Here is a 9,788-nt window from a genome sequence, read left to right on the forward strand (position 1 = left end):
AAATATAAAAATAGTTCCACCTATACACGAACTGATTGATGTAGGCCACGTGATCGATATAATAATAATAGTAGGCTTTGTGGTTAATAATATATTAATATGGCAATACAGAGAAAAAAAATACGTTTTCATAACGTGTACGGTTCTCGCACATGTAGCCTGTGTTTGACACACATATGTAAACCACGTGCGTTTAGGGCGAGCAAATAAACATTTTTGAATAAACAATCACGCAGCAGAGTGATAACCACGCCCAAAAGTGAGGTGGCGTCATTGTGACAAGCGAGGGTCTTGTCAACACACCACACCGGCGAATCTTTCCCCTTCGCCGTGAAATGCCTAAATGATTTCCTTTCTATAGGCGCTTCTGACTGAGGAAACCCCTATGGGAAAACCATATTTTTGGAGCTGCGTCTAAACGGTCTGTCGATACATTGACTAGTGTTTATTTATCCCTTCAGGTTCTTGAACACTTACAACATGCGTCAGTGTTTCTTGGGACTTTTCTGTGCGGCATCGCTGCTTGTGACTGTCAAAGGTTTGTATTGACTTAAATCCCTTTTATTCTACATATGGCTACGTAGCGAAAGCATTGCTCGCCTTAAACTGCTTTAAGTGATATATTAAAATGCTGTCATTTGAGTTCGAAAGCTAATTCATTGCTGTGCCCTATGAATAGGCTACTGAGCACGTGTATCGGCCAGTGCAGTGCATTTGTTTTTTGGATCTGTATGTCTATGCAGTTACAGCTAGGACAACACTGTAACACTTATTGTAAAGAGTCTAATGTTGATATTTCTACAAATGTGTTCCAATATGTTTACTCTTGCCCTTTCAGATAACTAGTTAAAGACACACATTACTGTCCAGATAGCATATGTGGGCCACTTTAGGCAGTTATGCAGCACTGATGGTATTCTTTTGACCCAGAAAAAAAGGATGTGAGCCTGAAGTGGCCCACCAATGGCAAAAGGTGGACAAATATTCAAATTCATAAATGGGCCATTTAAGGCAAAGATTTGGCACTAATGGGAAAATGCAATCTAAATGTGAGCCTTATGTGGCCCATGTGGAAAATGATCAATTTGGCCCAAATGATGGAGGACAAATGTGGGCCACAGTTGACTAAAATGCAGCATAGTCACTCAAGTGTAATCTGGGTCTAATCCTAAAGTGGCTCACACGTGTACAAATATGACCCAGTTATGTTAAGACATATAGTTGAAGTCAGAATAATTAGTCCCCCTGAATTATTAGACCACCTGTTTTTTTTTTTTTTTTTACCTAATTTCTGTTTAACAATGAGAAGATTTTTGACACATTTCTAAATATAATAGTTTTAATTACTCATCTCTAATAACTAATTTATGTTATCTTTGCCATGATGATAGTATATAATATTTTAGTAGATATTTTTAAGACACTTCTATACAGCTTAAAGTGACATTTTAAAGGCTTAACTAGGTTAATTAGGCAGGTTAGGGTAATTAGGCTATCAAAAAAAATTAGCTTAAAAGGGCTAATCATTTTATAATTCTTACCCTCAAATGTGTTTTAAAATTAGAATTAAAAATGCTTTTATTCTAGCTGAAAACAAAACAAATAAGACTTTCTCCAGACGAAAAAATATTATCAGACATGCTGTAAAAAAATGTCCTTGCCCTGTTAAACATCAATTGTGAAATATTTAAAAAAAGAAAAAAAAATGAAGAGGGGGGCTAATAATTCTGACTTCAACTGTACGTGTGCCACTTTTGGCAAATATTTGGCAGAGTAAACTCTGGCTAATCTGGCTGTGAGCCTAATGTGGCCCAGAGAAAATATGGTGAATGTGGCCCAGTTATTTTAAAACATATGTGGACCACTTTTGGCAAATATTCGGCACCGTAAACTCTGGCTAATGCAGCCGTTAGCCTATAGTGGCGCAGAGAAGGTATAGAAAATGTAGCCCAGTTATCTTAAAACATAAGTGGACCACATAGACTAAAGTCACCCTCATTGAGAAAAGTGTTTGCTTTAGTTAGGCTCTTAGCCCTGAACCTCTTAATATAATTTTTTTTTGGGCTGCTGTAACATTTAAGAACTTTGTTTGAAAAGTTTATTCATTACAGCTAACAAGCCAAGTAAAAATACAATTAAATTAAATTGAGGCACATAACCACATAACCACAATTTATATCATTATAAAGATAAGTGTGTTCATGTAAACCCTATAAATGAGGACTTTTCCCTCAATCCCCGTATCCAGCAGACTCAGTGCAGCAGGTCTCCTGACCTGTCTATTTTAACTGTTAGCCCTGCTGGTAATCTGGAGGATTTAGGCAAACACAGCAGCACGGTGATGTGTCTGAATGTGAACGAACTCCTGATAAAAGACAGCGTCCGCCATTCTCTAATTCTCGTGCTGCTCCCCTCGACAAAAATGCTAGCAGCACACACACAGCTTTGCTGTATGATCGGCCCTGACAAGATCGCGGGGGAAAACATGCAACAAACCCTGTGGATCATGGAAACAAACGCATATGAGCCTTCATGAACGGCTAAAAACTGTGTGCTTGGGTCCGTGTCTCACAGCTCGGGCTTGACTCTGGCAGGTCTCATGAATAATTAAGCAGCCGGCTCTTCTCATAGGATAAGAAAACTCCGCTATGAATAATAATGAGAAACCGACGCGTCATCATTGCACTTGCAGTTCTGCGCTACGTCGCCGATTTTGATCCCGCCCCAAAAATCATTTTAAACCCGGAAGCTGAAATTAGCTGACAAAAGCTCAAAATTATCCAGTTTTTCCCACAATTAAAGCTGACAGGTGCTAACATTGTCTTAACTGATGCTCAACACACACACATCTGTTAATATATAAAACAAAGTTCTCCAGTGTGTCCTGAACCTTTAACGACTAACAGCGCATCATCTATGATGTAAGTGTGCCCAGGTGCATATTAATTGGGTAAGAATAAAGGCATTGTAAAAAAAATGTATTGTGTATTGTTTTTAGAAAGGTTTTCAAATGTGTTCATGAGGAATGTGCTTTAAGTTGAATGAGAATAGATAAACATCTTTTGTTATTAAACAAACAAACTACTAAAGACTCAGTCTTCTACAAAAGCTAAAAACATTTTATCTTGCATGCAGTTGGTCAGTAAACTCAATTAAATTTCAATTTCAATTTTCAATACAGAGCAAACATTTTTTCAACAATCAAGACAAGTCCTAACATCAGACTGCATTATCTTTTTTTTAGTATGTCAGGATCCAGTGTGCATTATTCTGTGTTCTAAAATGTGTTCAACAGGTATAAATGCTGAATGTCCTCTTAAGATCATGCCAACAAAACTTGTTGTGAGGTTTAATAGTTCAGCTTCAGCTGACTGCAGCACTTCTGTCACACATGATGGGATGGGATGGGAATCCACTGTGGGAGGAGTGCCCCTGTCCAAAGCTAATCTGATCACATGGAGAGTGTCACAGCTGACATACTGGGAGATACAGCCACCATACTGCTACATAAACTATGGCAAACAGTGTGAAGTAGCTCTCCCAGTCACTATTTACAGTGAGTTCCTCTCTTATTATTATCTGCCTTTTCATTCTCAGAAATCTCTAATAAATGTAGGCTGATGACTGCAGGTATCAGAGTGTGTGAATCTTCCTCCACAGAGACTCCAGACAGTGTTTCCATCAGCACTGTGAATCAAATAATGATGGAGGGAAACCAGTATGAGCTCCAGTGTGACATTCACAACGTTGCTCCTGCTCAGAATCTCACTGTCAACTGGTACAAAGGAGAAACTCTGGTGAATCAAACCAGCTTTTCTGACACAATCAAGAGACCAGTCAGTAAAACATCTAAACTCATGATCCATCCAGACAGAGCTGATGATGGAACTCAGTACAGATGTGAAACAGAGCTGAACCTGGGAGAAGAAGGACCTCAACCTCATCCCAAAAACACATCAACACCTCTCAGCATTGAAGTTCACTGTAAGCTTATATACTGCTAAACTTGCAAATTTGATTTAGATCCATTATGAGTTATCGAGTATGAGTAACACATTGACAATAAACAATTTGATTCATATAGTGCACAATGGGTTTAATTAATAGATTAAAAAATTATCAGTTACACCGTAATTTCATTGATGTATTGATAGCAGCTGCTCATCATGTCTTTGCTGTAGTGCTGAGAAATGTTCCTCTGTCCTCCTCAGATAAACCAAAACACTCCAGTTCAGCAGAGTACATCAGTCAGAGCGATACTGTCTATCTAAACTGTACAGTGAAGGCAAACCCGGCTGCTGTGTACACATGGCACTCAGAGCATCTGACAGAGAAGATCAGCTCCTCAGTGATCCAGTCTTCCACACTCAGTCCAGGAAACTACACCTGCACCGCCACAAACGATCTGGGAGCCGACAGCAAAGAGTTCATCGTCAGTTCTGCAGGTCAGCTTTGATTGAATTAACACTAATTCCTTTAGCTCCAGCATTTGTCGTTCATTGTTTATTCACGTTTGATTGAAAGATTTTGAGAAGTTTTTGAGCTGATATCCACGATTTTTGCAGTCAGTCTGAGCAAAACATAAAATAACTGACTCCTATTGGACTTTACTGAGTAGAAGAAAAGCAACCACTGAATAACTGAGCTCACGCGTGCCCTCTTTAGTAAGGCAGAGCTACTCAGAGCCTCACCTCTTGTCTTTTCAGTGTGGCTGTATGTCAGATTCTTACACTAAATAAGTGATAGACATACTTGAAATACATGACCTATTATATGGTGAGTAAGGACATATAATAAAAATCTCCACAATGTATAATAACATTTTAATAAAGCTTTAGATTAGCAGCATACACCGAGTAAGCAAAAGGGGCGGGCTCAAGGCAGTTTGCAAGAGATTGTGCAATAGGGTATATGGCGAGCTAGTGTTTTTCCCATACTGATTAACTTCCGGTGACCAGTTATTGTGAACTTTTTTTCCATTTTATACGGTTCCTTTTACAGCATTGATGTTGTAATGTCATTAAAATACATTCAGTTAAATAAACTTTAGCATTTATTTAGTTGCTCAAGCGTAAAACAAGACAAAAAGCCGTTTACTTGCACGCCCCCGTCAGAATCGGCAGGCTAGCACAGAAGCTCCATTAAATATACTGAGGTAAAAGAAATGCTCATATTATAAAGACATGGCGGGGTAAAATGTAATTTAATGCAGTGCTTCTTGTACAATCTGAGACTTACTTTATATCGGATATCACTCAGCTAGTGGAGATTGCTGATTTTTAAAGAAAGCAGACCTTAAACGCGCCGGTTTTTGCATTGGTATACAGTTCACCGGAAGCGCTTAACCCAGGTTACTGGCAAATTAAAAGTCCTATTAGCATGCCTCGGCATATACCCTATCTGACATGAGGCAGAGCTTGGTGCTGCCTCACCTCGCTTCCTACGCTGTAATTAAACAGGAGATACGTGAAATGCAACGATCATAAAACTTATTGAAATCAGTTGAATTATACAGAAATTGCATTTATAGCACAGATCAGTGGACAAACATTTATTTTATCATTAGTACTTATCTCATAATGACAGGTGAGGATGATGACAGGTAAAGCACTGCCTCCCCTGACTGCACGTCCCTGTCCTACACATACAGTTGAAGTCAGAATTGTTAGCCCCCCTTTGAATTTATTTTTTATTTTTTAAATATTTCCCAAATGATGTTTAACAGAGCAAAGAAATTTTCACAGTATTTCCTTTAATATTTTTTTCCTCTGGAGAAAGTCTTATTTGTTTTATTTCGACTAGAATAAAAGCAGTTTTTAATTTTTTAAACAAACTTTCAAGGACAAAATTATTAGCCCCTTTAGGCTATTTTTTTAACAAACCATCGTTATACAATAACTTGCCTAATTACCCTAACCTGCATAGTTAACCTTAATAACCTAGTTAAGCCTTTTAATGTCCCTTTAAGCTGTATAGAAGTGTCTTGAAAAATATATAGTACAATATTATTAACTGTCATTTTGGCAAAGATAAATTTAAATCAGTTATTAGAGTTAAATTATTAAAGCTATTATGTTTAGAAATGTGTTTAAAAAAAATCTTCACTCCGTTAAACAGAAAACGTGGAAAAAAATAACAGGGGCGTAAAAATTCAATGGGGCTAATAATTCTGACTTCAACTGTATATAGTCCTGGTTGGTCATTAAGATCATCAGATCATTCTTTTCTGTCAGGACCCGATGTAAGCGAATATGGGGTCGTGCTTTTGCTGTTATCGCTCCAAAGTGCTTCAATAAGCTTCCACCTCACATTAGCCATGCTCCAACTTCACTTTACTTTAGGTTTTTTAAAACCTTCTAAAATTGCATCTTCATACTTAAGCAACGTTCTGTATGTTTAGTGTTGACGTGCATTAATTTGTCACCTGATTTCTCTGCCAGCCACTAGATTTCCATTGATTTCTTACATGCTTCAGACGCTGACACAAGCTGAAAACTTCCTGTTGCATCAACACAATGACACCAAATCTCATACCTTTCTAATGGTTCTATGATCCTATTTGTAAATTGGAGGCCTTTGGCATCATTATGTCTAATGTAACAGAACGACATCTGCAATTCCATTTAGACACTTTGTGGAAACTGACTTTTTTAACACAAGTCATTTCAGGCTTTTAACTGAAAGCCTATTTTATAGGTTGGCCTATAAAATGTTATCCCTGAAACACTACTTTTAAAAATGAATTCATCTCACAAATGTCGACATAGGCTTGTATTAATTAAAAAATATATCTATTTTTAATTTGAACAAAAACTAAGGATGCACCGATTCCCGATATTTGGATCTGATATCGGTTTGATAACGCATATTTTTACTGGATTGGGTATCGGCCAGCTGGTACCGATCTAAATACCATGAAGGTAGCCTATTATAAGGCACTAGAAAGTTGTCATGTATGTCTGCTATATGCCAAATTTTCTGAAGCCTTTTTATAGTTTAATGTGAAGCACAGATGAAAATTCAAGTAGTTAACTTCATGTTCAATTCAACGCTTCCCGCCGCCACGACTGTCAATCATTCAATCATTCGCATGTCGAAAAGGCTCAATCCGCTTGTTAAGTGATGCATCAAGCTCTTCATTCACACACCGACTGCACAGACGCGCTGTGCGCCGCTTTATAGGATTATTCTCACAATGAATTTCTGTTCTCTCATCCTTCTGACTGAGTTTATACCTCCAAGAGGAATACTTTCAGTGCTGTGAATAGTTTGCATAGCCTGGCTCATAGTGGTCAAATTAATTGATTAAATTAGTAAAAGTGAATCTGACGGGCGCAAGATCATTAACAGAAAAGGGAATGTTTATTAGGTAAAACTGGCCTTTTTAATTTAGTTTGAGTCAAACCTGCAGGAAAATATCAGGCTTTGTTTAAAAGCTGATTATTTTACCAACAATAGGGTCATTAAAGTGGTAGCCTATTATAGATCACAAAAAAATTAAAAAAGGAAACATAAGCTGGAGCACAAGAGATCAACGTCATAACGAACGCTCAAGTAATGTAGCCTAGTTTACAGCAAGCATCATGGTTTTAGTTAGATTGTGTCATCTGTCAGTAGGCCTATGGGTTTGTTTGTTTTTTACTAAAGAAGATATATTATTTGAGTTTATCACCAGAACTAAACCGTATTATGTTTAAAAAAAACTGCACAGTATCGGGATCGGATATCGATACTCAGAAGTTTGATATCGGGATCGAATTGGTTAAAAAAAAAAATGCTATCGTGCATCCCTAACAAAAACCCTGAAAATGAGTACGTAAGCTAGCATGTGTTTGTACTATTTTAGCATGGTTATACAAGTTGATTATCTTTTATCTCAGTTTTAATTCATTATAAAGTTCATTCTTTATCTACAGGTTGTTTTTGCTGTTTCGAAAAAATCTTCACATTCACATTTAATTATTTAACAAGCACTTTAGTCAAATGCAAATAAGGAACAGTTCAACAATAGTCTTCTGTAATTATCCGTCTAGTGGTGTTATGTTCCTGCCAGGCTGTTCCAGGACGACCGCTGCTCTTTGTTTGTAATAAATCAAGTAGAGTCCTGCTTTTGTTGAGGAAGCTGTCGATGCATTCATCTGATGATAAAACCAGCTATGTCATTTCTCCCACAGGCTGGACCACAATATGGGCTATTGTTATAGCTGCTGTCGTGTTGGCAGTCCTGTTGGCAGTCATCTCTTTTGTAGTATTCAAGATTAAATGTCGTCAAAACTATGCTGTTCAATGAACTTGCAAGAGATGACCCCAATGCAGGAACGTCTCTTCGTGGAGATCCTGAAAAACTTGAATGAGTTCCGTTCTATCAGCTCAACAATGGAATCCGATGAACGGTCTACTTAGGTTAACTGTGTGTAAGACTTTTCTTCTGAAAATAATTTTCTTATTTATTTATTTATTTTATTTATTTGTTTGTTTGTTTCCAGCTACGAACGTAATTAGACTCCAATTTTAACCGCTCATTAAATTTTGACTGTTTCTGATTAGTAACGAGTCACATTCATCAAAAGTTAATACATTTGGATATTCAGTTATTTCAGACACGCTATACTTTCAGGTATTTGTTTATTGTTGACCAATTGTCGTATTGAGTCCATGCGTGGCCAATTTACGTCTGCACGGCTGGGCTCACAAGCTCGATTCTTAGTCAGATGTTTGCAGGCAACTGGCCCCCCAACTGCTTGCTCTTTGACAGAAATGGTAGTCTACCAAGTCTTTTAACATGCAACCTGCCAGATCAAGTGATTAGTAATCAAAAGGCCTACAACAAAGTGCCCATCGCTCCATTTACTCGTGATCCAAATATCTAAAATCAACAAAAAGTGCTTAAAATTCTAAAAGCCTGATATATTGTAAGATTTAAATTTTTAAAAGCCATTATGTTCTCACATTTTTATATTATTGTTTGTGTTTATTAGGCAGTATTCTGTAGTAAATGGTCATTTACACTAATGGATGACCTACTCATGGTACACATGTAATAATAGAAATAATAATAATAATAATAGTCTGTTCCACAAACTATTGTTTAGAAATTGTACTGTAGGGATATTTTACAGATTGAACCCAAGGAATGACCAGTCCAAGTTTTATCCCAGAGAACTTTACAGGCCTCTTACACACCTATCAACTGAGTAACTTAACTCTGGGTGGAGTAGGAACACCTTTCAATTACTGTTATCTGTATGAGTATCGTTATTGGTGTACCATAAAAATGCACCAGCTCTCTACGGGATTCCACACAAATCTACCCTAAATTTGGTGAATCCACCGACGCCTTTCATTCACGTTTGAATGAGAACCACAGAGTTCTGTTACTACCCACTACTTCACAGACAATCCCTGGTCTTTAATATTTTAAATCTTCCTACCTTTTTACTTATTGATCAAAGGTGTCACCAGTAAGCCAATGCCACACATACTCCACCAAAAAATGTGGCCATATTTTACAGTTTGAACTAAATGAAAGACCAGTCTGTCAGATGAAGAAGAGCCGGAGTCAGAGATTCAAATTAATAAAGTTTACTAATGATAGTTAGCAGATTCATCAGCAGAAGCCAGCTTTAACACTCACAATGAGTTCCTAGGCCACTCTGCGTACAATCATAAATCAGCATCAATTATACTCTTACATATCGCCATTAACTGTGCCATACATTTAGGTGTTTTAATCTGGTTAAAACACAAATAGAATAGGAACATTTTCACATGGGTGCGTGCGTACAATT

The 9,788-nt window shown here is 37.4% G+C and overlaps 1 protein-coding gene across 1 annotated transcript; it reads left to right on the forward strand.

Moving 5' to 3' along the window:
• Window positions 1-269: 269 nt before the first annotated feature.
• On the forward strand, window positions 270-8,546 carry LOC566194 (intercellular adhesion molecule 2). Its single transcript, XM_087245240.1, has 5 exons — window positions 270-538; window positions 3,296-3,556; window positions 3,661-3,984; window positions 4,212-4,445; window positions 8,175-8,546. Exons 1-5 carry the CDS (start codon window positions 481-483, stop codon window positions 8,288-8,290), a joined length of 993 nt encoding a protein of 330 aa, XP_087101366.1. The 5' UTR covers window positions 270-480; the 3' UTR covers window positions 8,291-8,546.
• Window positions 8,547-9,788: the final 1,242 nt, after the last annotated feature.

This window comes from Danio rerio, chromosome 3 (genome assembly GCF_052040795.2).
Source record: "Danio rerio strain M-AB ecotype USA chromosome 3, GRCz13ab, whole genome shotgun sequence".
In the NCBI taxonomy this organism is placed as follows: domain Eukaryota; kingdom Metazoa; phylum Chordata; class Actinopteri; order Cypriniformes; family Danionidae; genus Danio; species Danio rerio.

Bases quoted from the DNA above. Each gene is read 5' to 3' on its own strand.
- LOC566194 (XM_087245240.1), top strand. From the start codon at position 481: ATGCGTCAGTGTTTCTTGGGACTTTTCTGTGCGGCATCGCTGCTTGTG. The intron at 3,557-3,660 runs GTGAGTTCCTCT...CTTCCTCCACAG, and splicing joins TCTCCCAGTCACTATTTACA to AGACTCCAGACAGTGTTTCC. The intron at 4,446-8,174 runs GTCAGCTTTGAT...TTTCTCCCACAG, and splicing joins GTTCATCGTCAGTTCTGCAG to GCTGGACCACAATATGGGCT.